The sequence below is a fragment of the Aspergillus thermomutatus genome (assembly GCF_002237265.1).
Source record: "Aspergillus thermomutatus strain HMR AF 39 chromosome Unknown NODE_74, whole genome shotgun sequence".
NCBI lineage: Eukaryota > Fungi > Ascomycota > Eurotiomycetes > Eurotiales > Aspergillaceae > Aspergillus > Aspergillus thermomutatus.
This window is the reverse complement of record NW_020798123.1, coordinates 26750-54332: the sequence shown is the minus strand read 5'-3', so window position 1 is coordinate 54332 and position 27583 is coordinate 26750. Positions and strand designations below refer to the sequence as shown.

General features: G+C 52.1%; 10 protein-coding genes across 10 annotated transcripts; 6 read left to right on the top strand and 4 right to left on the bottom strand.

The window, feature by feature from the left end:
* Nucleotides 1-902: 902 nt before the first annotated feature.
* CDV56_105939 (uncharacterized protein) lies at nt 903-1763 on the top strand (the record flags this gene model as incomplete). The annotated part of the gene is made up of 3 exons (XM_026759558.1): nt 903-989; nt 1045-1409; nt 1475-1763. The coding sequence occupies 3 exons, from the start codon at nt 903-905 to the stop codon at nt 1761-1763; spliced, it is 741 nt and encodes a 246-aa protein (XP_026615143.1).
* A 197-nt stretch (nt 1764-1960) lies between these two features.
* Nucleotides 1961-2299, bottom strand: CDV56_105902 (uncharacterized protein; the record flags this gene model as incomplete). Its single annotated transcript, XM_026759521.1, has 1 exon — nt 1961-2299. One exon carries the CDS (start codon nt 2297-2299, stop codon nt 1961-1963), a length of 339 nt encoding a protein of 112 aa, XP_026615142.1.
* A 2141-nt stretch (nt 2300-4440) lies between these two features.
* Nucleotides 4441-5883, top strand: CDV56_105641 (uncharacterized protein; the record flags this gene model as incomplete). Its single annotated transcript, XM_026759260.1, has 1 exon — nt 4441-5883. One exon carries the CDS (start codon nt 4441-4443, stop codon nt 5881-5883), a length of 1443 nt encoding a protein of 480 aa, XP_026615141.1.
* Nucleotides 5884-6818: 935 nt separating this feature from the next.
* Nucleotides 6819-10116, bottom strand: CDV56_105308 (uncharacterized protein; the record flags this gene model as incomplete). Its single annotated transcript, XM_026758927.1, has 8 exons — nt 6819-6953; nt 7082-7612; nt 7676-7756; nt 8168-8371; nt 8434-8916; nt 8990-9696; nt 9755-9953; nt 10006-10116. The coding sequence occupies 8 exons, from the start codon at nt 10114-10116 to the stop codon at nt 6819-6821; spliced, it is 2451 nt and encodes an 816-aa protein (XP_026615140.1).
* A 372-nt stretch (nt 10117-10488) lies between these two features.
* Nucleotides 10489-11926, bottom strand: CDV56_105162 (alpha/beta hydrolase family protein; the record flags this gene model as incomplete). The annotated part of the gene is made up of 5 exons (XM_026758781.1): nt 10489-10656; nt 10716-10848; nt 10904-11302; nt 11459-11769; nt 11837-11926. 5 exons carry the CDS (start codon nt 11924-11926, stop codon nt 10489-10491), a joined length of 1101 nt encoding a protein of 366 aa, XP_026615139.1.
* A 224-nt stretch (nt 11927-12150) lies between these two features.
* CDV56_105065 (zinc-binding alcohol dehydrogenase family protein) lies at nt 12151-13188 on the top strand (the record flags this gene model as incomplete). Its single annotated transcript, XM_026758684.1, has 1 exon — nt 12151-13188. One exon carries the CDS (start codon nt 12151-12153, stop codon nt 13186-13188), a length of 1038 nt encoding a protein of 345 aa, XP_026615138.1.
* Nucleotides 13189-13414: 226 nt separating this feature from the next.
* On the top strand, nt 13415-14531 carry CDV56_104967 (aldo/keto reductase family protein; the record flags this gene model as incomplete). The annotated part of the gene is made up of 3 exons (XM_026758586.1): nt 13415-14016; nt 14077-14161; nt 14223-14531. 3 exons carry the CDS (start codon nt 13415-13417, stop codon nt 14529-14531), a joined length of 996 nt encoding a protein of 331 aa, XP_026615137.1.
* A 1010-nt stretch (nt 14532-15541) lies between these two features.
* Nucleotides 15542-19210, top strand: CDV56_104573 (uncharacterized protein; the record flags this gene model as incomplete). Its single annotated transcript, XM_026758192.1, has 8 exons — nt 15542-15838; nt 15894-15972; nt 16019-16054; nt 16105-16278; nt 17995-18110; nt 18191-18292; nt 18341-18951; nt 19018-19210. 8 exons carry the CDS (start codon nt 15542-15544, stop codon nt 19208-19210), a joined length of 1608 nt encoding a protein of 535 aa, XP_026615136.1.
* Nucleotides 19211-21436: 2226 nt separating this feature from the next.
* Nucleotides 21437-25180, top strand: CDV56_103986 (uncharacterized protein; the record flags this gene model as incomplete). Its single annotated transcript, XM_026757605.1, has 4 exons — nt 21437-21570; nt 21634-21857; nt 21930-22340; nt 22401-25180. The coding sequence occupies 4 exons, from the start codon at nt 21437-21439 to the stop codon at nt 25178-25180; spliced, it is 3549 nt and encodes a 1182-aa protein (XP_026615135.1).
* Nucleotides 25181-25364: 184 nt separating this feature from the next.
* Nucleotides 25365-27330, bottom strand: CDV56_103763 (anion exchange family protein; the record flags this gene model as incomplete). The annotated part of the gene is made up of 4 exons (XM_026757382.1): nt 25365-26432; nt 26486-26661; nt 26713-27068; nt 27122-27330. The coding sequence occupies 4 exons, from the start codon at nt 27328-27330 to the stop codon at nt 25365-25367; spliced, it is 1809 nt and encodes a 602-aa protein (XP_026615134.1).
* Nucleotides 27331-27583: the final 253 nt, after the last annotated feature.

Below are 27583 nucleotides of genomic sequence, written 5' to 3'. Positions count from 1 at the left end.
ATGTGGTGAATCTGCACTGGGGGAGAGCCTGCTCGTGCTATCTCCTCAAGTCATTCTAGAAGTCTTCTCACGGTAGCTCGGATTATGGGCTCAAGTTGGCAAATACTAGCCGTTGAGAAGAATCCAGCCACTGCGTTTCGTCGCTGGCGGTGAATGTCATGCTCAACTGTTGTTACCATCGAGTTGGGGGTTCCTGTTTTTCTTGCCAGACTTGGGTGACAGTTGGTCTTCCTGGACGGACCCGCAACCAAGTCGATGTATTCAGGGTCATTGTAGTGCACCTCAATCGGGTTGATGCGTACAATGGGCCCTTCATATTCTTCAGCATCTGCGACGGTACTCCAGATTCATTGCATACTGTATTGTTTGTGCATCTCCTGCAGGCGAAGGAAGTACTTTCCACCAAGCCATACTTGGTAATAACCCTCGTACCAGTGTGTCAAAGCTAGACGCATCTGTTATACTTGGAGCTAGCCAGTGAAATAGTCAGGTTCCATCTTACCAGCTAGCTTGGGTCCCGGGATGCTGGCTAGTGGCGAGAGATACACTGCGATGGCTCCGAGTCATTATCAGAAAAAGCTAGCCCTCAGCCATCGTTGTAAACCAGTTCTGATGCAAGATGATCTCGCGCGAACACGCGTGTTAAACGCATGATTATCCTGTATATACACACAGTCACCGTGCAGATTGCGCTTCGCCCCATTTATCCAGTAGCTCCAAACCCCCTGTCAAATGCTTACCATCATGCCTCGCATTTGTAATTGAGATTGGTAATCAACCTTCCGGCAAGATGACTAGAAATAATCGTTTCTATGTGCCTCCCAGTCCGTGCCAAAGCAGTGATCAATTCCAGTTCGATCCCCTCCATTCTTGCCGTATACCAACCAATTTTACCCCCTGTTATGGCTCCCACTGTTGCCTTTGTTACCGGTGCTAACCGAGGATTGGGCTTCGGACTGGTGAAGCACTTCGTGGCCAGTCCGAACTACGTAAGTTATTATCAGTTAACCGAGATCTGTCCGGAGCTAATCAAGCCACTCGCAGCTTGTCGTGGCTGCGGTTCGCGATCCCGCGCACCCAACCGCCCAGGAGCTATCTCGGCTATCCGTGGGCGAGGGCAGCAGCATTATCGTAGTGAAGTACGACGCCGGTGTTGAGCAGTCTGCCTTTGACGCTGTCAAAAAGGCCACCGACAAGGGCGTTGACCATATCGACTACGTTGTTGCCAATGCCGGTATTGCTAAGGTGTACCCCCTGGTTAAAGATGTCAAACGCGCCGACATCGTCGAGCACATCGAGGTGAACGTCCTTAGCGTTGTCTCTCTCTACCAAGCCACTCGTCCTCTCCTTGAGAAGTCGATTACCAAACCTGTCTTCGCTATTATGGGGTCTGGAGCTGGAGCTCTAGGGTAAGACATGCTCTCTCTTATTACTCCCCATCTAATGTCTTCTACTGGACTAACCTGCTCTCTAGCCGCCAGCCTCCCGTCCCTAATGCGGCATACGGTGCTTCCAAGTCCATTCTCCCGTGGTATGGCGTTCGAATCAACTCCGAAGATGAGTGGCTCAACACCTTTGTACTGGACCCTGGCTGGGTTCAGACCGACATGGGGAACGGGGCTGCGAAAGGATGGGGTCTGGAATCAGCGCCGGACACCATCGACAAGTCTACAAGCGGTATGGTTGATGTTATTACGAAGGGAACCAAGGAGCAGTACGGTGGCAAGGTTGTCCTCTACACCGGCGAGGTTCAAGAATGGTAGATTCATTTGATCATTTTCTTCGTTGCCTGAGACATGTTGGCTTACAAAGGTGTCAACTAAGGATGTAAAGTATTGACAGACACACTCTACATTTCTAGTTATTGGGCCTATGAATCTCAGACTAATGAGCAATCAGGAAAGTACATTCATTGTGTTAGGCCACGGCTTCCCTAACAGCTAGGCCATCAGTTCCCTCCTCAATTCGCCAGAACAGGCGCCTTGCCAACCCAAGCAGAGTTTTCAGTCATCTCGTCCAAAACCCAGTTCGCCAGACTCTTTCTGGATAAGAACATCCCATCATCACCTGACCCAGTGAAAGTAGCCGTCACCGGTGCATTGGGGCCAGTATTCAAGAAAGGCACCCGGAACAAAGTCCACTTAAGCTGCGAGACGTCCTGAGATGTCACATATGCACCAAGCCCTTTGAATTCGTCATAGGCCGACCCGCCAATAATCTTGACGAGAATAATCGACGCTTTCCACTTGAGAGCGCCTTTGTCTTGTGGCGCCGTGAATGAACATGTGCCGAGTACCATTGCCCTCTGGTAGTTATTGGCAATCAAAATAGGAAATATGTGTTTCATGGCATCAGTAACAGGCTAGTATTCCGTCAATATATTCATATTTGGCCTTCTGCGGAAGTGAGAGGTGAGGGAAAGAGTGAGCCAGTTCTTTAACGCACCGTTCCTTTGGAGTTTACAACAGGGCCTGCGAATGAGACAAAGACTGTAGGACCGGAAGTTGCAGCATGCTGGAAACTAGAAATATCTTCTAGAGTTCCCTTCACAACTGAAACATTTTCACTGCTAGTGATATTGGTAGGAAGCTTAGCTGGGTTTCGCACGTAAAGGGTCAATCTGTGCCCTCGTGTCAATGCGGCATTGCAGAATTCCAAGCCCGATGGCCCTACACATGATGAGAAAGACAATCCTCAAAGGAAACTTCGCGGCAGGCAAAGGGCTCACCAGTAGCTCCGATGACGAGGATGTGTAATGCCATCGCCCAGATAACTTTTTGTTCGTTGAGCAGCTCCTTTTTCTTCACATTGATATTGGATGAGAGGAAGGAATATGCCTGTTTAAAGCAGGATTAGTGGCACGGAAGAGGCAATCCGTGATCCGTGTACTGTCGGGTCCGGGACCAAGATTCCCGACCACCAGAAGTCTGATTGACAGTACAAGTTAAGTTATTTAGCCAGTCCAGAATAAATGTACAGTAGCTTCTTTCTCAAGAATTAATTTCTTTTGTATTCGCATCTTCGAACCACAAAATGCCGACGCAAAGCTCCAAACGGGCGAATTCCCTGTTCTTTTCTCATGGGTCTGGTCCTTACGTGCTCATGGGAAATAACCACCAAAAACCCTTGATCGATGTTTTACAATCCCATGCCCATATTCTTGACAATTCTCGTGGCATTATTGTGTTCACTGCCCACTGGGAAACTTCCCAGCCTCATATATCTGCAGCTCGCAACCCCCCAATATATTATGACTATGCTGGTGCGCCTGGACTTCCACAAGAGGCGTACGAATACCAATATCCGGCGCCAGGCGACCCGGATTTAGCTGGTCGAATCGCGAGAACTCTACAAGGTGCTGGGTTTCAGCCAGTAATGTGTTGTTGTTCAGCGGTTCCTCGTATCATCATCTAGACAAAGTTTTGAAGGCACTTCCGGAAAGAGGAGGGAATGGAAAGGTGAACAAGCCAACACCCGATTTCGAAGCTGAGCTTGAACGTGCTGTTGCTGTCTCCGACCCAGACACGAGATCTGCGATCTTGAGATCGTGGCGGCAATTTCCCCAAAGTTATGAAGCGCATCCCGCAGGCAAAGCGGAGCATTTTATGCCCTTGTTAATTGGTGCTGGGGCCGCGGGTAATGGTCAGGGCATAAGAACGCAAACTTGGGACCTTTTTGGGGCCCCCATGAGCACATACCTGTGGTGAATCCAGACTTGATGACCTTCTGTATCGGTCGTCGGTTTCTGCCTGAAGAGGCCCTTTTGTACCCACTCTCCATCCCGACGTAAATGCGAGACCCTCCCACACTGTGCCATAGGCCAAAGAAGGACCTGAAATGTCATCTCACATTGCTAAAACCATCACTGGCTTAAAAAGACACCTAAGCTTTGTTAAATCATCAGAAACAGATGGCTTGTTCCTTAACTAAGAAAAAAGTGGGCCTATCTACTTACATCCCTTACTGCTTACTATCAGAATTTACAGAAAATATTACATGATGGGTCACTTAAAATACATATGATGATTAACCAAATATTTGCTATTTGCTAACACTGCCTGCCAGACGTCTTCGGGATAAACCATCCCAAGCCTTCGAATGGGGGCTGTGGCCAATCTGGTCCGTAGGTTGCTCCGAATGAGATAAATTCGACAGGACCTGCGGCGCATGGCTGGCCGTTGCGATTTTAGGGTCTCATTTGCTGCGGCTGATAGGTATACTTATCTGACCATACAGAGCTGGACATTGGATGGTTTAACTGACCCTCACACTGGCCGAGCGACTAGGTTTAAGGAGTCTGCCTAAAAGAAGGGTGCACTTGCGGTCTTCACTATAATAGATGCTTCTCGTCCCCCCTAGATTCTTGCTGCAAGTATCATATCTTCTTCATTTACGCCCGAACCGAAAATTTATTGCACAGGACAAACAAGAGAGTGCACAATGGAAGATATTCGACGAAGTCGTGCCCAGAGATCCAGAGAACAATCCGGCCCACCTGTGATCAAGCTACGATCCTCGTGTGACTACTGCACGGATTCCAAGGTCCGATGCGACAAGCAGCATCCCAGCTGTGGCCGCTGCACCAAGCTGGGCCACAGATGCCAATACAGCGTCTCCTTACGAACAGCGAGGCTGGCCACTCTTCTGACAGCTGGAGAGAACCACGGGACAAACCACGGCGATGAAAGCAACGAGGATGCTCGGAATAAGCGTAAAAGAACACCACCGGCAGCAATGAGTGGCGCCGGTGGGTCTATACCACCGTCATTATCGCCATCCCGGCCATCATCAAGAACATCGGCATCTTCAACAGATCGCCGAAACCACGGCATGTCCGATCCTCCTGCTGCTTCCGAACTGAGCACCAGTTCTGGCACAAAGAGTATGCCCGCTCCGACATTGACAGACGGTCCCGGCTACATCACGCCGTTTAGCTTTGAGTCTGGGTTTGCGGATCCCAAGAGCGCGTACGTCACGGAAAATGGTCAGGAGCTAGAGGACGATTTTCTGCTAAACCATCTCCCCGGCGCATCTTCACATCTTCTACCGTTGGACCCCTCTGCGGGACTACAACGTCCTTGTCCTGACGTCGCAACAACGGCCCACGAGTTCGGTCCACTCTGGGCTTGGCCGGACTTTGTAGACCAGCCCATGCTGTTGTCGGGGACTCTGTCATCGCACAACAATGCTCCATTCAATTTGAATACGTCTGGAGAATGGGACGAGAATGGTGCTACGGCAATGTCGACGTTGAAACCTAAGCCCATCGATATGCATTCACCTGGCCTCGGCAAAAGTATGACCATGACATCTGAGAGTAACGAATCCAACACCGGTCTGGCGACTCCCCTTGGTCATGACTGCACCCGCGTCGGCAAACGTCTGCTCGCCAGCGTCAATCGACTTTCTATGCGCGATGAGGACTCCCCCAGCGGATTAACCACCGGCCAGGCGCTGCTGGTCTGTTCTGGCATCACGAAACGGCTACAGCAACTCCTCGAATGCTCCTGCAAGGAAGACCCACATCTCCCCTTTCTGATCGCCGTGATCATCTCTAACGTGCTCATCATCTACAGCAGCATCGCCCAGATCAGCATCCCGCCGTTCTGCCGGGGGCGTAGCGTAGCTTTTCGACCCGCGCCCCTCACGGTGGGGGTCTACGAAATGGACGACGAGGCGGGGCGGCTGCTCAACGCGCAGTTGGTCGTGCATGAACTGCGCAAGATCAGGCAGCTGGAGGCTCGGTTTTCAGAGAAATACTGCCGAACCTTCGAGGCCGAGACCGGCGAGAGGGACATCTATTCTGCCCTGGGGAATTTTGTCGGCCAGAGACTCAATCAGACAATTGAGGCCTGCTCTGGACAAGGACTGAACTGCGATTGACGGAATCTGATGTGAGAGGCGGCCAGTGACATGAACGCAGGGCGTTGGTCAAAATCTGCGCTAGTATTATTGTCTGGACCTGGCCATGTGGTGCTGTCTTGGTTGATCGCCTTTGTCTGGCGTGCATTTACCACATTTGGGCTAGGCAAGGATTTTGGCCTCCATGTCCGTGTCTCGTGTTGTGCCTCCGTGGCATGGCCATTTGTCAATATGTTGGACCTCCATCTCATAGTGGTTCGAACTGGATATTATTTCTCCGCAGGGATTCTGAGACTAGCACCTTATGATCCCTGGAGGAATGTTAATAATGGTAATCTGAGAACATTTGAAATTTTAGGCAGTAACTAGGCTAGGCTACCGCCTCCCTAGATAGGCTGGAACAACCCCGCCCTTCTTAAATTTCGGGGGCCATCTGCGGGTAACCCGGCCCAAGGCCCGACCCAACCCGGGCGGGTACAGGTGTTGGGCGGCGGGCCGGGGTTCTAACTTCTCAGACATACCTTAGTACTACCTACGTACTAGTCTACCGTACTACCTGAACCCGCTACGGGTGGGCCCAACTGGGCCTGTACCCACCCTGAACCCGACCCGATCACAAGTCCATCCCTCTACCAGATACGTAGATAGCAAAGCTGCCAGGGAGTACAGTAATAATGAAAATTTTAAAAACAGATATAAAACAGGTGGCGCAGGTGAGAACTCTAGGTAAGGGGTGGAAGAGATCTTACTCTAGACCTTTTAGGGGTGCTACGCAGCAATCACACGTTATCACTTACATCCTGGCCTGGTCTTTATGTTATCTATCCATGACAAGAATGTACCTACTAATGATCATATCTGCCCCTCTCCGGCTGCGTACCATCATAATCCATAGCCAACAGCGCTATTGAGATGGTATAATGTCCATAGAGGGGAATCTGGCCTCTGTCCTCTTGTCATTCATCCCTCGATCTGACCTGGTGGTATATCGCCGCCTCCAACGTACGGCAACCCTTTGTGACTCCCGGGTCCCCAGGAGGAAGAATCTGGGAGAAGAACAGTCCCGCAACGCCAGTGGATCGATCCAACCACTGGCAATGAACAATGTGTGGTGTTAGCCTGTGTTCTATACCGGAGAAATGATTGGAGGGGTGGGCTGCTTAGAGGCTGAACATTCCCCCCACAAAGCTACACTGATATCGGAAAATGCGCTACTTACCGCATGGATTCCAGGCATTCCCTGCCAATTGGCACTCCCTGCTGCTCTGCGGCCAGGAAAGGCGTCGTTGTTGATCGCGGAGCTGAGCCCGAAACAACCCGTTGCGCCATTGGGCCACAACTGGCGATGCGGCCGAGGGGCCTTACCGTTGACATAGGAATTTTGAGTGTTCGTGCCGTTCGCTTCCGTGGTGAAATAAATATTATCCTCCACCTGGGTCTTCATTAGCTCCGCCACGCTGGTCGGAGCCAGCAAGGTGCCGTCGTTTGCCAATAGACTGGCAAGGAGTTTGGTCTGGTCGTTTGGCGTGCTATATAACCCCAGCCCTCCGCAGCAGTCGGCTGCTGGACTCGCAAGGGGCACCGTCGCTGGGATCATGGAGCCGTCAGGACGCCGCCAGCCCAGTTCAACAGAATGCGCGGTGAGATCTGGGCGAGTCCAGGGGCGGAAGGTGGTGGAATGCATGCCTATACGCTTCCAGATGTGAGTATCCATGAAGCTTTCCAGGTCTTGCTGGGCAACCACTTCGATCTGCTACGAGTCAGCCAGTAGCTCTCTTTTCCCGTATTTATCTGATCAGAGTATAGCATGTACCGTCCGCCCGGCCCAGTCCATACCGGGACCGTAGCTCCAGCCGTGTCCCGGCTCATAGATCAATGGGTGTGCGTATCCTTTCTGGAATTAAGTCCGCGTCCCTGTCAGCGGAGTCACTGTAGAGCCAATGCGGGAAAAAAAGAAAAGGAATGGAGAGTAGGTACATAAGAGCCGCTGAATGTGTTCTCAGTCCGGCCTACGCATGCGGACCAACGCTGCAGGCCCTGATGCTAATTATCATAGCAGAACCCACTGGTATGCGAGAGGAGCTGCCTTTGTGGGTTGTTCACTGTCAACAAACCAAAGCTCCCACACAGGGACAAGAAGAATTTACCGTAGGGTTATCGGAGCGTTGCACTTGCGAAGACGCGGCGTGCCATCACTGTGTCACATCATCGGCGCCGTACAAGACATTGACATACATTCCCTAGTCAAAAGATTAGCACACCTTGTCCTCGGATGGCATTGCGTCGTTAGAAAAGCAGCTCTTACCATGGACAGATGCCAGGCAATGTGGCAGTGATACGCCCAGACACCGGGATTGTTGGCGTCGATCTGAATCACCAGGTGGCTGAAGGGATCGAGCATCTGGACATCGCGGCGGAGTGGGTTTTGCGGGTTTACCACCGTCGAGCCGTCCCATTCGCCTGGGCCGTGGGAAAGCACGTACATGTCGTGGCCGTGGATGTGCATGGGCTAAGGATGGGCCTGATCAGTGGACGGATCGGGCCGGCGCTGGGGTTCAAGGCAAGACTCACATGGGGACTGGTGTTATTGTTGAACAGATTGATACGGATAGTCTTGTTGGAACCAAAGTCGTAGATATTCCAGGGCCGCGCGAACGAGGAATCACCTTGGTGGACGCGCAGGAGCAGCGGCTCGTTGTAGTTGGCATGGAAGGACGAGCCATCCATCTCGAAGACCTGGCTGCCGGTGGCGTTGACGGGCTCGGTGGCCACGATGGTCCGGGTGGTGGAGGGATTCGGATCGGGAGTGATCGCGTAGTACGGGACAGTGAGATTGAGGGGCTCGCCAGCGCAGGAACCGAACATCTTCAGGCCGAGATCGTAGGCGTTGGAGGTCGGGATGGTGTCTTCCGCCGCATCGTCGTAGAGGACAATGGCTGTCCCGTTGGGCTGATTGGCACGAGCGCAGGGGATTGGTGGCTGAGTGGCACGCATGTAGTATGCCCCATTGCTGGCGCCATTGGCCGTGACCAGGACGTCGGCTCGCTGACCGATCTGTATGCGACATGCTGGGGTCAGTGGCACAGATATCCTGGATGGAACATAGCTGCGGGAAACACAAACTCACGCCCAGCGTCAGATTGGTGGTATTGTACGGAACGATGGGCACAAAGTCGGTGCTGACCACGGTGAGGATGTGTTCGTCTATGGTAAACCTGATCAGGCCTCCGGCGCCGTTGTTGATCAGCCGCAGTCGATACGTCTTGCTCTGTTCGACGCGGAACTTGGACAGGCCCGCGTTGCTGATACAGGGGGTCGCGTCGGTGACGAGGCTGCAGTCGAAATTGCCCCGGCCGTTGATCAGGGTATTGTCGGATGATTGCGCCCATAGCTCGGAGTCATTTCCGACCACTGCAGAGGTTAGTTTTTGGGGGGGTAATGGATTTCTGACCTGCGGAGACGATAGTGAAGTAGTCTTTGTGGAAGTCTTGCAAGTCAATGTTAGCCCGTCGAGCAGCGTCCTCAGGGACAGAGCCTTCATACAGTCACCCACAAAGATGGGTCCCAGATCAACGTCGTACTCAACATGGCTTGGTCCATAGATAACCAGAGGACCAAAAAGACCGCCTGCATACTGAGCCGAATAGTGAGAGTGATACCATGTCGTGCCCGGCCGGTCTGCCCGAAACCGGAACGTGAACGACGACCCTGGAGCTACGGGACACTGGGTCACACTGGGGATACCATCGTACCAGGGAGTTTCTCGCTGCAGGAGACCGTGCCAATGCAGCGAGGTCCCCTCTTCGGGGCCCGTAATGTTGTTGTGCAGAGTCACTGCGATGATCGATTGATCAGCTCCCACCGAGACAAGAAATTAAGCAGAGGTCGCTACCCTCGATGAAGTCCCCCCAGTTGGCCTCGATTCTGGGACCAGGGGTCTGCCCGTTGATGGACAACACCTGCTTCTGGAATCCATCGGGGCTGGCAGTGCCGCGGGCCACCGTGAAATCATAGCGCCGGGTGACGCCTGTTGCGGGCGGGTGTTCATTGGGGTTCCTTTTCTGACCCCAGGGAAGCCCATGGGGCAGGGGCTTATTCAGGAAGAGTTAGTATGCATGACTACCACAAAGAGCTTGTTCTTACGCCGTCGCTAAGGAATTTGGGCAGTTGGTCGGAATCCAGTTGGCCCAGTCGGTTGGTGACTTCGGCAACACTCAGCCCGGCGAGGACGGCGAGGGTGACAAGGCAGCGCATTTCGCCCAAGATATAGACAAAATGCGGGTACTGTGCTTGGCAATTGGGTAACTGAGGCGTCTTTGTATCTTTTCCGAGTCCATAAGATACAGGAGCGGACGTGTCTCGGTAGTCGTCGGGGATCGGGATTCAAGCATCTTACAAGGCAGTCGGGAACCAATTCGATCGCGGGAAAGGGCCAAAACTACCTAGGTTTGATGATAGTGGGATGTCCAAATGAGCTAGTTTAGGATCTAGTAACAGTGTCTGCAGAAGAAATATTGCCAGAGGGTAATAGTAACATCGCTGTTGGCGTCGACCTTGTTGATCTAGGTAACCCTCAAAACAAGCCAATTATCCCCAGTAGAGAGAAGCAAATCCGCAAAAGCTGCCTCAAGGAGCAAAGGTTCTGAAGAAACCAGCCAGCCACTCGCTGATAATCTTAGTCGCTGCCGGCTCGGCCATGTGCCCCAGCCCCTGTACAAACCGGGCGTGTTTGACACTCCCGTGTTGCAGCATCAAGTATGAATCCTCAATGGGAAAGATCTGGTCATTCACTCCCTATCAAGAGTCATTAGCTGCCATAACAATCAGGATAACGAGGCGCGTCTCGCGCTTACATTGACCAGAAGAAGTTTCGCAGATGGCTGATCCAGCAATCCATTCGCAAGCAGGGAAAACCGCTGTAGGGCATCCTTCTTCATGGCCTCGACGTCTCTGTAACCGAATTTGACAGCCAAGGAGTAGGTCAGACTAGAGGAGACGTCAGCCACTTCCAGGCTCCTTCTGAGAAAGCATAGGTACGTACTCAAATGGATAGTCCAGATGACTTGACAAGTCCAACCAATCGGGTTCAAACATATAATGAACCCCGGCCCCCTGTGCAATCACCGCCGCCACTCGGTCTCGATGCGTATGCGCCAGACGAGCCGCGTAGTAGCCCCCCGTACTGACCCCCCAGACAACGAGGCGACTGCGATCGACCCAGTCCTGGTGCTCCAGCCAGTCCAGCAAACTGCTCCACAGTCGCTCGGGGCTAGTTGGGTCCTGAACAACAGCAGGACAGTCGCCCGTACCGGGAATCTCCACGGCAATCGAGGCATATCCGCAGCGGATGTGGTCATTGGACTTGCGAGTGAATTCTGTGCGATAGCCATCCAGTCCGTAGATCTGGATGATTGTTGGGAACTTGGTCGACGACTCATGGCTAGGAACGCGAACACAGATGGGAATGTGGGAGCGTACTTCCTTCCCTGCGCCGTGAACATGAGGAATCCACACCTCGTGCATGGGGGGCACGAGTAGTCCATTGAGCTATCAGCGTGTTTTCGGATACCCAGGAAATGGAATAAACCAGACATACCGCGCTCCTTTGAAAAAGACCGCCTTCTGACACTTCCAGGCATGCAACTGTCGCGTAGAGATGGGAAAGGGGAATCGAGCGATACGATAGACGGCCGCCGCTCGCAGATACAACTCGCAGGCCAAGATCAGATTGCCCTCCTTCTCGGCTGCGTCTCCTCTCGAGTTCAGATCTTCCGCTACGGGGAAGAATGTCTCCGCAATACGGTCAAAGTTGTAGGGAGGACGATGATGGGCTTCTATCAGCTGGTTGAAAATCCCCTCAAAGTCTTCCAACTTGGCCTCCATGAACGGGTATATCCCAGCGGAACACTGCCTGACGTCAGTTTCTCCATTTTGGTTCGAGAAGGACGTAGATTTTTTCTCTTTTGGAACATACACGCTTCCTCCAGACCAAGCGCCAGAGAGCTTCGATCGATTCATGGTGTGCCGCCTGATGCGGCACCGGTTCTTGGATACTGTACTTCATTGTTTAGCTTTCGGATCTGGATGTCAGTGTGTGCAAGCTGTGTGTAAGGTCTGTTCCTCAGAACTTCTTTCAGCCCAGGTATATCTGCTGCCTCTCTATTCGGGTCTTTCGGGTCAGACACGGCGTTCTTCTCCGAGCCCCGGCATAAAACTATTAATGGAGACCATCCTGATGCAGCTCAACCTTGACAAGCCAGCGATCCTACGTCGCCTCAACACATCACAATGCAGAACCAAGCATGCTGGCAAAATGCCGCTTGCGAGCCAGTCGAACTGGGACCCGCTGGCCTCTACGAACCCGGGCCTGGGCAGATCCTGGTCAAGAACAAATGCATCGCCTTCAGTCCCATCGACTTCAAGGATCAACGTTTCCAGGTCCACCCCAAAAGATACCCGGCTATCTTGGGCACTTCCTTTGCTGGCGACGTGCTGGCAGTCGGTCCCGATGTTATTGAGTTCCAACCGGGCGATCGCGTCGCTGTCAATCGTGCCGACCGCACCCTCAGTGACCCCGCCCATGGGGTCTATCAGAGATACGCGTTGGCATCGGTCGAGACGACCACCCGCATTCCCGAGCGGACCAGCTTGGAATCCGCGGCGGCTATCATGATCAACCTGACGACCATGGTCGCCGCGCTGTCGCACCACATGGGCCTTGCACGCCCGCCTACGGACGGCGATGGGATTGCCCCGCGCAACGGCCTGCGCATCCTCATCTACGGCGGCTCATCTAGCTGCGGTGGTTTGGGCACGCGATACGCCTCCGACGCGGGTTACAGTGTCGTCACCACCTCGTCGCCGCAGAACCGTGCCTTCGTCGAGACGCTGGGCGCGACGCACATCATTGATCATTCTCAGCCGGAGGGAGACATCGTGGCGGAGTTCAAGGGCCATGGCCCTTACCATGCTGTTATTGACTGTGTCAGTCTGCCGCCCAGCTTCAAGATTCTGTGTCGGCTGCTGGGGGAGACGGGCGGGGTACTGTATGGCTTGCATCCCACGAAAGGACCCCGGTTTCAGTTTGAATTTCCGCCGCAAGTGGAATACCGCTATTTCCCTATGGCGTGGGCGCTGGAGGAAGAGGCGAATCGGGACTTGCGGGAATGGTATTATCAGCGATATCTGCCGTGGGGGTTGTCATCGGGACGCATCGTGCCTACTCGCCATCGCGTGGTCGAGGGTGGGTTGGAGAATGTGCAGAAGACGCTAGATATTCTGGCGACAGGAGGGGTCAATGGCCATAAGCTGGTCATGCATCCATAAGTAGATGAGTCGTCAAGCCCCGAGATATGTTCACATTCTTTTTTTCCATGTTTGTATCCCGAGATCGAGGCCCGATATCATTTCGGGTGTTCCGCTCGGGTTTGCGTCCAGATAGATAGATAGACCTTTCAGTAGTTCCTACATAATATCCAATATGTCCTACTAGTCGCATGACTTGCTTGCTCAACAAATTACCTGAGCTACCTAAATCTCCAACACAAACAGAATGATAGGCAAATCTTCCCTCCCCGAGCTCGTCTTCGGCTGCGCCGCCATGGGAGATCCCAGCCATCCCCAGGCCAAATTCAACAGACCCGAAAACACCCTCCCTCTGTTCGAGTTACTTCGGGCCCGCGGCGTCGCTCATCTCGACACGGCGCGTGCTTACCCGGTCGGCGCCCCAGGTACGTCCGAGGCCCTCCTGGGCTCCCTCCGCGCAGGCGACTGGGCCACCATCGACACTAAAGTCGTCTCCTGGCGGCCCGGTACGCACACCGCAGAGATGATCGCCGCAAGCATTCCGTTGTCTCTGGACGCGCTGCACCTCGACAAGGTGAACATCATGTACCTGCACGCGCCGGACCGCGCGACCCCCTTCGCGGAGACCCTGCGGGCGATGGACGAAGCCCACCGGGCGGGCAAATTTTCCGAGCTAGGGGTCAGCAACTACACGGCAGAGGAAGTGGAGCAGATGATCGAGATCTGTGAGCGCGAAGGGTACATTAAGCCGACAGTGTATCAGGGGCGGTATAATGCGTTGATTCGCTCCGGGGAGCAGGGGCTCTTTCCCACATTGAGGAAGCATGGCATTCGCTTCTATGCATATAGGTATGTATTTCTGCCCGGCCCGGCCTTTCTATGACCATCGGCCGCTGATGATCAATCCAGTCCCTCGGCCGCGGGTCTCTTCACCGGCAAGGCCTCCAAGAACGTGTCGCAGAACGCGCTAGCTGGATCCCGATTCGACGGAACGGTATATGTTGTCCCTTTTCCCAACTACGAGCAGAGTGGCTTATGTTTGGCGAGCTCTTTAGACCCCGCTGGGCAAAGTCTACCAGGAGGACTACTTCAAGGACGAACTCTTTGAGGCTGCTGATCGCCTGCGAGCGGCCGCAGAACGGGAGAACCTGACGGCTCATGCGGCCGCGCTACGCTGGGTGATGCACCATTCGGCCTTGGACGGGCGGCATGGCGACGCTATCATTATTGGAGCGTCGAGCTTAGCTCAAGTAGAGCAGAACCTAGACATTCTCGAGGCGGGTCCCTTGTCCCAGACGCTGCTGCAGGAGCTGGGGGAGATCTGGCAGATTGCCAAGGACTCGGCGCCTGTTTATCATCGGTGATTATATGTGAGACATTCGATCAGAAAGAAATTGAATTACGGCAGTTGAAGAAAACTGATACATGGACTCCACACCTGTCACCGGCTGTGGAACTTTTACTGCTAGCCTAGCTACAGGAGCTACGATGCTATCTAGATCGCAGATTACTGAATATTAGAGAAAAGAAGCAGGATTCAGACGATGAGGCTCCCATAATGCTGCTTTATATATACAGAAGATCCAGTTGTAAGGAACTAAGGATCGCGAGACTCTCTTTGTATATACTACTCGCAAAGGGAGACCAAAGGTCTTATGCTTATGTTCAAGCCTCTATGTCCCTCTATTAGCGGGTTGATGCCTGATCTACCTATGATTTTAGGGAGGTGGTTTAGGGAGCGGTTACGCCTTTCCCCCGCTAGATTGACTACTTCTATTCTAAGGTAGCTATAGACTCCAAATACCAGGTGTAGTCCACGTATCACTTCTGTAGTTGATCTGGCCATACCTGCTAGAAAGTGTCTACGTCAATAACGCTGAACCAAATATGCCATTACGCAACCGAGTTCTATTGCGATCTAGCATAATCCTCTACCTCTACGACTCTTTATTCACAGTCTTCTGTGCTTCGACCCTCTGGGGTCCACTTCCAGCCACTTTATCTGTCACACTCCTCCACTCCACCCCCAGCGCTCCGAACAGACTGGCCGCACTCACTCCCACGTAGATCAACCATACATATCGCAAGGCTGCATTAAGGGCCATTGACAGTTGGGGCAGTGAGGAGGGATCTACATGCGTTGTTCCCATAAGCATCAGAGACTTCGTGTCCAGCTGCGGGAGACGCTGCGCAATCTGACGGTTCATCTGATTGATGAGAACCGTCTCACTAATGGAGACCCGACCCCCGAATCCCGAACCCCGGCAGGGGAGACGTGTTGGGCCACCAAAGACGATAAAGAAGATACTTGCGATGTTGGCACCAGTTCTCTTTCTCTCGTTTGGATATTTCGTGGCACCGTTTCAAACTCAACATGCACAACCTGGCTGCTACTCTAAGCGACGGCTTCAGAGGCCGTCGATCTGTCTACGCCCTCACCAACGAATCGACAATATCTGACGAGCGACTGCGGGACCTCGTTTCTGAGGTGGTACTACACACTCCCAGCCCTTTCAACAGCCAGGCAACTCGTCTGGTGGTCCTCCTTAAGGACGAGCACCGGAAACTATGGGACATCGCAACCGAAGTCGCCAGTTCGTCGGTGCCTCCGGAATTGTTTGAGAAGCTATACAAGCGCCGAATCGCCATGTACCGTGCAGGATATGAAACGGTTAGTAGCATTGCGACTTTGGAATCCTGTCGGAATGCCGACTGACGCGGAATAGGTCCTGTTCTATGAAGACCCAGCTCCGTACGGCAAGCTCGGGGGAAAATGGCCTATGCCGAAGGATAAATTCCCACAATGTACGTATTTCACTTACTCCAACGGACTCAAACTAATCTTGTCAAGGGTCGGAACATGCCAATGGAATGCATCAATTTGCCCGTAAGTTTCCGCGTGCAATCTGTCAGAGTCACTTACCAACGCCACGCTAGTCTGGACACTCTTGGAAGCGGAAGGGCTGGGCTGCAATCTGCAGCATTACAGCCCAATGCTTGATGCCCGTGTCGCTGAGCAATGGGAGGTCCCTGCGAATTGGAGTCTCAAGGCACAGCTGGTCTTTGGGAAACCTGTCGGTCCTCCAGGAGAAAAGATCTTCGAGCCTTTGAGTGAGAGGTTATTTGTTCATGGGGAATAGCCATCTTCTATAATTCACGAAATAAATCAAAGAATCCATTGCAGTTTCTTTATTTACATATACCAAGCAGCGTTCATAGGGACGCTCCGTATAGGGCTGTGTCTTTAGCTTTTGGATGATTCTAAACGCCCTCCCATCCTCCAGACAATAGGGGGGGCAGAGACTACATACAATTCCGAATTAGCTTTGGTAGAGAATATGTGTTGCTGTGTGCGCCCCGTTATTCAGATGGCAGTCGTTACATTGGAGTACCATATCGACAGGGAAATCCTTTGCCGACCTCGATCAAGCTTCGCAAATATCGTCACCACGCAGGCGGATTCAGAGACATTCAGCTCAGTTAAATAGTGAGCCATGATACTTGATAATAGCAGAGACTGAGAGTAGAATAGTTCATATTAATAGAAATCACCTAGCACATACGACCATAGGGTGTGGAAAACAGGGCCTCCCGTCCATGCATTTTTGTCATCTGCTCCTGCCAACCCCAAAGCAGAACACAACGGTCTGTGTCTTTACCGAAGAAGGTGGCGGCAGGGCTGTTAGTGCTGTCGAACAGATTCATGGTGTAGTACCGCGGGACTTGGCCTGTCCACAGTTCGGTCACCCATGCTTGCTGGTTATTGCTCTGCAGGAAGGTGGTCAGCACATGCCTGCGAAACACCAGCCTCACAATCTCTCCAGATGGAACTTGTCACAGGCTACACGCGTGAGAAGTCTAGTTTTGGCGAATCCTGTAGCAATCAGGGTGACTGGTAAGTTTCATCCTTATGTAAGGGCTGCATCGCGTTGGATTCTGATAGCCCAATTTCCAGTGGCTCAACCAGAGATTATTGCGCAACCTCAAGCTGGGATGTAACTGCTGGAGCTTGTGCTAGTGGCATTTCTCCTAATAGGCTCTGTGGTTCTGATAATAATGACAGGACCTGCTTCAATTCTGCCTATGGAGATTGCTGCGATTATCTATGGCTATTGGTAAGCGACGTCATAATAGCTTGGTGACACCACATTTCCATCTAATAAATATGCCTGCAGTGGCTTAATGAGCGACTATTGTGGTTTAAACTGTGACTCCAGCTATGGGCCTTATTCTGGCACTATTTCTCTAAATAGTCTCTGTGGTGCTGATAATAGCAGTTATACCTGCTTCACTTCCAATATCGGAAACTGCCGCAGTATTTATGGTTACTGGTAAGTGATTACACTTAGTAGACATACTTGAAGGCAACTGACTAAGACGCTCTTTTCTCTCTCAGCGGATCAACGGATGAGTACTGCGCATCTGCCATCTGCGACAGTTCCTATGGAGGGTGCAATTGAGCATATGTTAGGGCTGATTAGGGCTAGACAACACTAGTACGGAGACAGCTAAGCAACTCCGTATACACAGTAGTACCGCCCCTATTCGACCTCCAAGTTAGTGCTGTTAGACCCGTTTATGCTACCTACAAATAACTTGCAATTGCAAATCTGAAATGTATCTTCCCAGATTACAGAATAACACCAATCATTATTGTCTCTTGTTAGCGTTCAAAGTCGAAATCAATTATTTCCTCGCCTCTATTGGGCCCTGAATTTGGCCTCGGTCCAGGGAGTTAACCTGCGGAATTCCCCCTCGCTTTTCTTTTTCAACTATTTTCGGGGTTCTATCTACACCAGACAACATAATACTCGATTCCTTCCTCAGAAGCCACCAAATGTCGCATCCGACATCGCAATCATATTGGCCTGGCGGGATCCCTGCGACCATCAGTCTTCATCCGACCAAGCTATCCCCGTCAGAGCTTCAAGAAGAGACAAAGGGTTGGCTGCAATTCATAAGAGTATGGAATGCAAGTCGTGTATACATTTATCACTGACTCACATATGCACATCTTCTTTAGGAAGAATGGCGCCCAACAACTAATGTTGAGGATGAAGTACGTCAACGGCGCGTCCTGGTGGAGAAATGGGCAGCGGCTACTCAGGACTTTCGAGCTGTCAGTGTATGAAATGAATATGATATCTACATTGGAATTAACACATTGGAGCAGTCTTACCAGCTTCGCGCCCCGTCGCCATCCTCAGCGTTAGACTACCCAGCTTCTGCGCTGGCACAAGAACCTCAACCCGACAAGCGGTTCGTGTGTCTCGCTCCAGTGGACCGCCAAACGAACCCTCGCAACTACATCCACCTACTCAAATTCCTGATCTTGCTGTACGTCCACCAGGACGAGTGGAACGACGTCCACCCCTTTGACCTGGCGGGGGCTGGGCAAGCACCGGGATGCCACATCCCGACTCTGATCACCCCGAATCCCTCCACCACCGGTCTGTCTGCGCACGGCGACTCACTTGGTCTAGCCGACGTCCTACCGGCGCTCTTCCTGGAGACCGCGGATTTCCATGCCATATCCATGACCCGGACTGGCACGGTCGTGTTCGCAACGTGGGCTGGCTACTCTTGGTTCGTGATTGACCAGACGGGGTTGGATACTGGTCGGATGGCACTGGTAGAGTACTCGTCTAGCGGTGGCATCAAGGCTTCCACCCTCCGAAGACCCTGGAATATGGGGCAAGTGATGTCTTTCGGCCAGATTCTAGGCCGCAGTGTGTCTGAACTCGCTCAGTCAAGTATCGGTGGCCATGAACATTATAATCAACCGTATGTTACGACCCCCGTTGATGCCCTTGTCGTATGATCCTTGTGCTAATGTTCTGGTTTACCAAGTCTGGATATGGACCTCCCCATCCTCGATATCTTGGAATCCGCCAGGCAACGAGGCGAGTTCCTTTTTGCGGGCTACGGGAGTCGTGAATTGTGGTCTCGGATTATTGAGCAGAGTGCACCTGGGTATTTGGATTTGGAAGCTAGAGGCCAAGAGCTAGACTTTGATCTTGCAAGTCTCCTACCAATTGACTGATAATTGATTGGTTGGCTGGTTTCTTAATAGATAATTATAGTGCAAACATCTTTCGATTCACGTACGTGATGCTGAGGATACTATCATCAGCAGTCAATGTGCTCTGACCTGTAGCCGCTGGCTCGCGCTTTTAAGACTTCGGGCCTTCGGGCTACTGCACAAGCTTGCGTGAAGATGCTGGAATAAGCAGGTAGCAGAAAGGGAATCTCGCTCAGGTGTAGCCGATGGCTAAAGCTTATACACGCTCTTGATACCCGGTCAATTTGTGATAAAAGGAACAGTGTCGTTCATACCAGCCCTAACTGTGTCTATTCCACTATATCCATTCTTGCCTTGCACCAGCGCCGTCACAGCCTTTCCGAGGCGCTTCAGCGAGATAAGTAATCATCGGCCATTTTATACGACACGTGGATCTCTGCAATGGCTCTTTGACAGATAGATATCTCTGCGCAGCTCGATTGGTTGAGTATCCTATTAGCCGCGAGAACAGCGAGTGCCAGAGCTCAAAACTAGCTCTCATAAGTTCACGGGCACTGACCTGCAGGAACATGATAGGTACCAAGGCCGTCCTCAAGAGTTCGCTGGTTATGCTCGGTATCCTTTTGTGTCGACGTCCATGGGAGAATGACTCGTGACCGTGGCCGATCTAGATGAGGATCTAGGTTAAACCTTTCTTTCCTTAGGACTTAGGTTTCCTTCCTGTAGTAGAACTCACCTGCTGAAAAAGTAGGCTCTTTATTGCGGTCTTTCAGATGGTTCCAAAGTAGAAGAAGGGATGGAGGGCCAGTAACAAGTAGAGTGATAAGTGCAATGATAGCCTCCACTGACCACCCCATTCTCTAGGTCACCACAGAAGAAGACAGGCAATGGAAGTTGTTGATTGTATCCAGAAGCGTAGAGACCTCCCTCTTTTTCAAGGGCAGGAAAGCCATTCTGAGATGACAGGGAAGAGGCTTTTATCCTCCATCATAAGTGACAGAAAAGCATTGAGTGTAAATACTAGATGCCAAATCCGTCTGATGATGAAGCTTGACTGTTGATTAAGTCAAGCACCAATCATATAGGAATCATCACCTAGGCTGAAATTCTGGTCTCTACCAATAGCAGCTGAGCCAGCACTCAACATAGTGAACTACCTTAAGTAGTGCCCATAGTTTCATCCAGGTACAAGGATGAGCTGAGGCTGTACTGCATGCCAAGCAGCCTAGGTCATTACAGATAGAATGTGAGGACTGCAAAATTGACCTGACAACGACCGCTACACCCGTACTTTCTAACGGTATCCAACGACCCCTTTCTCCAGATTTAAAGATCGCTTTGCAATATTCTAAAGCTCTAAAGGCGTCGCGTGCCCTTGGAAGCACAAAGACCCGTGAGAGGACTGGACGGGGCCAGGGGCTGGTGCTGCCCAAGTTGCCTCCGCGTAGCTGGGAAACCAAGCGGAACTAGACTAATTTGTGCCTCTCGAGCAATCTAAAGTTCGTTGAGGTCCTCTCTGATGCATCGGCAGACCTTTGAGGCATGGGATGGTGCAAATGGGGGAATTACGACTGTATACAACGTTGGCGAAGCAAAGCATATTTTCCAAGGAACGTGTTGCTGAGATTTTGAGCTGCAATACGCTCTCTACGCCGTAAATCCTGTATCCAATCCTGCGAAATGCTTGCGAGGTGTCGGGTCTGTCCCGAGAATCGCTACCCTTTGCTGCCTAGAGATATTTTGGGAAATCGACGACTGTCGCGAAAGCCATCAAAAGAAGACAAAAGGGGCAATGTACATACCTCCGTAAGATTACCAGAATTGCGGTCTGGCGGTCTGGCGTTGTGGCTGGGGGAAAAGAGAAGAAAAAGAAAAAAGGAAAAAAGGGAAAAGGAAATCGAAAACAAGGAGGCATAACACCCCGGATCAGGGATTAGAATATCTCAAACCAATGGCTAGGCCAGCGGAAGGCTTAGTCCGGCGCGACGTTGCCTGCTGTCATTTGTCGAGACCAGAAGATACGTATCCGCAGCCATTATTCGACAAGGCTGCGAGCCTCCAGAAACATAATCTGTACCTTTTGGCAGGATCCAATGAGGATTCAGCGTGAAAATTTTTCCCTTTCGTACCTATGGCGCTGTCTATCTCCCTTGGAGATATGGGGGGATATAAACGAGTCACGGTCCTCATGGACAGCCAAACTCGAAAGGAAAAGAGTCATCAAACAAGCAACGAAAAAAAGAACTCATGGCTCGAACTAAGGAGGAAGAGGCCGAATGGCAGAGCCACCGCGACGAGCTCAGGGACTTGTGGCTGAATCAGCAATGCCCTTTAAAGCAGATTCAAGAGTATATGTCCCAGAGGCACAGTTTCCGCAAAAGGTCAGTTGGTCATGCCCCTGGAAAGTTGTTCAGTCCCGGTTAAAGGAAGCCACGTTCTCCCAGCGAACCTCAGTACACTCGGCAGTTCAAGAAGTGGGGGTTCAAAAAGAACGCGACCGATGAAGACTGGAAATACGTTGCGCATCGTCGCGAGAAGCGAAAAAGAGACGGAAAAGACCCCGGCGACGTCAGGATACACGGCAACCTCATCCCTGATCCGAAGGTTAGAAAGGAAACAGCTCGTCATGTCTCATTGTCGTCGCAGTATTTGTGGATGGGAGACTCCGGTGCGTATCTATAGATGACTTCTTTCTCTATCCTGCTTCCTCGTCCATATGCTCACCCGTTCATCATCTCAGACCCCAAGACCCCGGAGGGGGTTGTCGTGGGTACGCCCCGATTAGAAATAGATGGTCCTGTCTCCGACGACTCCGCGAACGTCCTTGCGATGGACTGGTGCCAGGGCCTGAACGTGGATGGTATCAATCTTGAAACTTCTACAATGTTCCAATCCGCCGATCGGGACCCTCTTGCCTTCCAGATTGAGCTCCCGGAGCTGAGTTTATCGGAGTTCTATTTGCAAGGGAATGAGGAGCCAGCTGCAGCCTCTTCCTATCTCGGGGATGCTACGTTGGAACAATGTCTGCCTGTATTAAGGTCTGCTAGTACGCCGACATCTACAAATAGGAACAGCCATATTCAGTACGGCGCTGATTCCATCACCAACGACATTGTTGAAGAGACCCGCTGGACTCTCTTACAGCAGACCCGTACGTTCAGTGGTCATAGTCCCAGCGATTTAATTTCAGCCCTGGAACCTATCACAATAGGGGATGTCAACAGCGACTTGGCAAGAAGAGCCGAGGCTATATTTCAATCGCCCTCCCCGGAAAATCTGTCTCACTATCTCAGTCTCTGCGTCTACCTGTCATCCAATAACCTGATGTCCCTGTTGTCAACGGACAAGCTGGTATTGCTTATCAAGAAAAGCGGCTCTCAGTCGAGACTTAAAGCGCTCTTGAAGTCAACGACCACGACAATCGAGATATTCATGAGCAACCTGTTAGCTAGTGCGGCGGCCGTGGGAGACATTGAGATCTGTCGAATCCTTATCCAGGCTGGAGCGGACGTAGATGCACCTAGTGGGCTGGGTATGCGAACAACACCTCTTCACCGAGCGCTCAGGTACAATAACGCGGATTGTGCAAGGATATTGCTGGAGGCCGGCGCAGACGCAAATTTAGTGATCGATGGGGAGACACCACTCCACACTGCATGCACTAACTCCAATGCACTTGATATTGTGGCCCTTTTACTCCAGTTTGGAGCTGATGTTAATCCACCGCAAGACTGCGCCCGACTCACGCCTCTGCAACTTGCTGTCCAGCATGGTGGACCTGGTTTGGTGCAACTCCTTCTTGATAAGAAAGCGAACCCGAACTCTTTCACAACATCCAAGAGAGGTACAGCTCTACAAATGGCATGCCGTAAATCTACCGATGCCGAAATAGTCGAGCTTTTAATCGCTGCAGGCGCGGACATTGATTCTCGCTCAGGCTATCGATGTGACAATCGAAGTCCTGATTACCTTGGGGACAGCGATGCAGACTCCGAATCAGAAGAAGAGCCAGACGAAGACTTGCTTTTTGGTTGTACTGGCCTCCCCGATTCCTTTAAGCCAGCCATCCTTCTAGCGGCAGAAAACGAGAATTGGGAGGTGGTCCAGCTTCTGTTGGAAGAAGGCGCCGCTGTCAACGCCAGCTTGAGAAAATGCCCACCTACAGTTCTAGACCAGGAACTTGACGAATACGAATGGCATTATCCGGCCGTCTTTACCCCGTTGCAAGCAGCTATTCGGGCACAGAATATCACCATGACTCGCATGCTTTTGAGCGCTGGAGCTCATATCGATGCGAGGCCGAAAGGAAAGTATGGCCACACCGCACTCCAGATATCTGCTATGGTCGGGAATGAAAGGATCATTGAAATTCTCCTGCGGAAGGGGGCGGATGTCCATGCCCCTGCTGGCGTCTATCGTGGAAGGACAGCACTTCAGGCTGCTGCTATACATTCGGATACAAAAGTGTTGAGCATCTTGCTCAGGAATGGGGCAGATGTAAATGCTCCACCGGCCAAAGAGAAAGGCAAAACTGCCCTGCAGATAGCAGTAGCCGCGGGCAACACCGAAGGGGTCAGGATCCTTCTTGATGCAAATGCAGCTGTCAATACCGACCCGATTCTCACTGAAGGGGTCACAGCTCTCCAGGAAGCTATCCAAATCGGAGACTCGGCGATAAGGAATGAAATAGTTCACCTACTGCTGCGAGCCGGAGCGTATACTGAGAGTCCCAAAGACCAGAAGCAATATGCGCCTCTTCATGTCGCAGTGAGAAAAGGAGACCTGGAAATGACAAGAAAACTCCTGGAGAAGGGTGCGAACCCAAACGTGGGGTTTTGTGCGCAGACAAACCTAACCCCTCTGCAGCAAGCTTCGTCCCAAGGCAACGAAGATCTGGTCCAGGTATTGATAGACCATGGAGCAGACGTCAACGGCCCGCCTTCGTTTTCTGGAGGGCGCACAGCCTTGCAGTCTGCAGTTGAAAACCGCCATGTGTCTATGGTGAAGATGCTATTGAAGTCTGGCGCGAAGATCAAGTTAAACAGAGCTACATTTGCTGGAATCTCGGTGATGGAAGCTGCCGCCAAGAGATGTGATCAAGAGCTTGTCCAGCTTTTCCTCGATAAAGAACCGGACATCATATCATCTGACCCCATCACGAAGAATCAAGTTATAGGGCTAGCTCTGAAAAGCTGGAACTGTGACGTGCCTTTGCTGGAGCTTCTGCTCAAGGGAGGAGCAGTCGTTAACAATAACCCGTCCCTTCCGTCGGAGCCATTTCTTCAAATTGCAGCCGAAAGACACAACTTTAAAGTGGTCCAGTGTCTGCTTTCTGCAGGCGCCAACGTAAACCACCGCTGTGAAAGCAACTCTTCTGGCGATGTCACGGCCCTTCAGGCCGCCGTTTCTATGCGGAATATCGACATCGTCCAGTTACTGCTCGAAAGGGGCGCCGACGTCAATGCACCGGCAAACAAGTATGGAGGGAAGACTGCGCTGCAAATAGCAGTGTCACAGAACTCCCGACTTATGACGGAGCTCTTGGTGCATCATGGGGCTGATGTCAATGGCTTGCCCAGTCCAGTGCGAGGCCGGACAGCTCTCCAAGAGGCTGCAAGCTCGGGTTACGTGCAGCTCTCGGAATATCTACTGGCTCATGGAGCTCATGTCAATGCGCCAGCAGCACATTTGGGTGGAGTCACGGCCTTGCAGGGGGCCGCGATGCACGGCAACATTCGCATTGTGATGATGCTGCTTCTGGCAGGGGCAGATATCAATGGAGCGCCTGCCATTGAGCAGGGACTAAACACCATTGAAGCCGCTGCAGGGAATGGCAGGCTTGACACTCTACATCTCCTGTTGAACTATCACCCGGACACCGAAGAGTTTGAGATCAAGAAAAAAAGAGCGGCGAAACTGGCACTGGCAAATGGTCATCTGGCCATTGGGAGATTTCTGCTGGCTTATCGTAAACATCCTTGGAAGAGATGAATAATGGGTCCCGTCAATTCAGGATGTCTATATCAGGGTGCAATGTAGGTTATTGAAGGGAAAAGTTCATGTTGTTGTTCTTATGATTCACATAGATCTTTGCTAGTACTAATGTGTTCTAACCCTAAAGTACTCCTATATCTCTTGCAACATCACCTCTAGTATATACATCCCCCACCATCCACTAACGATGGATACTTCCCGCCCTCTGCCTCGTCGACCCAAACCTCTGCTCCGAATAGCGACGCTCCAGCCCAAACCTCTCGTTATCAGGCTGTCCCGGAAACCGCGGCGGACCCCCCAGACTCGCCAACACGGCACTATTATCCGCCGTCAAATCATCCATGACGTCCAGCTCCTCCACGCTGAACCACCTCGGCATAACCCACACCCGAAACGGAATCAACGCAATAATCAGAATCGGGAACCCAATCGCCGCAATGGTCTGCGAGATCGCCACCGTCGCCGCGACACCCACCGCCTGGCAGACGATATACAGCGCGATCTTGCGCCTGCGCACGGTCAGCAGCGGCTCACCGCGCTGGATGAATCTGTTCTCGCGCGCGAGGAAGACCATTTTCTGGAGGATGCCGTTCGACTCGATGGATCCCCAGCCGACGGTGAAGAAGACGCCCGCGAAGACGGCGGCGGGCATCGTGTGCAGGACGATCAGCAGCGGGCCCGTCATCGTGCCGACGATGAGCAGGCCCATGAGGAAATGGGAGAGGCGTTGCTCGACGACGGCGGTGGCGGTTACGATGGGGCGGCGGATCTCGGCGCCCTCGCCTTCGGCGGTCGAGATGGTGCGGAGGGAGGTTTCGTAGATGGTTAGGGAGTCGGTGTGGACGGGGGCCTGGGGCACTAGGCCGTTTGGCATGGGGATGCCTGTGATACCTGCGAGGAAGGTGGTGCAGCCCAGGAGGAAGAAGTCCCAGTGGAAACCGGCGGGTTTCTTGAGGGGGAACTGTCTGGCCTGGGCGGTTAGGCTGCTTACGTTCTTTTCTTGGGTTAGTGCTGTATCTGTTGAAGGGGGGTGGAGAGGTCGTACGTGGTCATAGTAGAAGAGGAGCATCACCAGGAACCCGAAGGGTAGTGCCGCGAATACCCATTTGGCATCGAGTTCCCAGAAATGGATGAGCCAGCCGCGCGGCTGTGTAGGGTAGAAGGCCCGCGTGATGGGGACGAAGGAGATGTTGGTGGCTTTGAGATTACCGGGTATGTGCGAGAATCCTACCCAGAAGATGGTCCCAATCTGTACGGATGTGAGTTGAGATTGGGGATCTTGCGTACCGGGGGAATGCATACCACATATGCGTAGTCAGCCAGTAGACCCCTGAACCACGGTTTCCAGACGGTACTGGACCCAAGCCGTTCCAGACCGTAGATGGTGAGAAAGTATAGGATGGCAATCATAGTGCTCATGAACCCAGCCGTGTTGCCCTGCGTCGTAAACTCGTTCACTAGTTCCTCGACGCCCTTGACTACCGCCGGTCAGTACCATCAAACCCCCATAGTCGGGGGCTGAGACTCACTGCAGTAGATAATGCCGACATAGGCGCCAAACGACTCGGACGAAAAGTCCGTCACATAGCGCATGTAGTCACACAGGTTGCAGACAGCCACAAGCCAGTGGAAGATAGCGGCCCAGATGGCGGTCCAGCACATGAAATTCGGGTAGATGGCCGGTTCGTAGATGGTCACGATATCGTAGATGGTGTAGTTGAACAGCGAGATCAAACCAGTAATACCGACGATGGTCAGAGGCTGTGCTCCCAAGACACTGAAGATCATTGCCGCCATAGCAGATGAGAAGAGGGCCTCGTTGATGCCGTAGAATTCGCCAGTGCGTCGGTACATGTCCAGTGTGTATGCAACGGCAGGAAGCATGCTGCCGCGTATCAGTAGACAGTCTTAATAGCGATAGTATGGAGTGAAGCGCACTTGACAAAGTACATCCGGATAGTACTTGAGACGACGCGATATGTCCAGGCATCTCGAATATCACTCCAGTAGTAGGGCAGTCGACGACGGACGTCGTGATACATGCCCCGAAAGAGACAGAGAGCACGGATTGATTTCCATCCTTCGCGGTCCTCGTATGTATAGGAGAGCCACGATTTCTCTCTTGTCAGAGGCTGGTCGAACGACATGATGGATCAAAATGATGCATGAGATGAACTATACGGAGGGGCTTGGATATGACTGGCGATGAAGAAAAAGAGCTTAGAAGAGGAATGGGTGCGCCTTTTATGCAATCTTTGTCTCAGGACATCTTGGCCTCTTCGTCAGAGGATGATCGAACGTTCCTCGAAAGTTTCTCTCGGTGGGGAGGACGATTGAGTATTGACCTTGGCTGACAAAAGCTGGAGAATGTATGGGCACGATATGGGTGATAACCTAGCT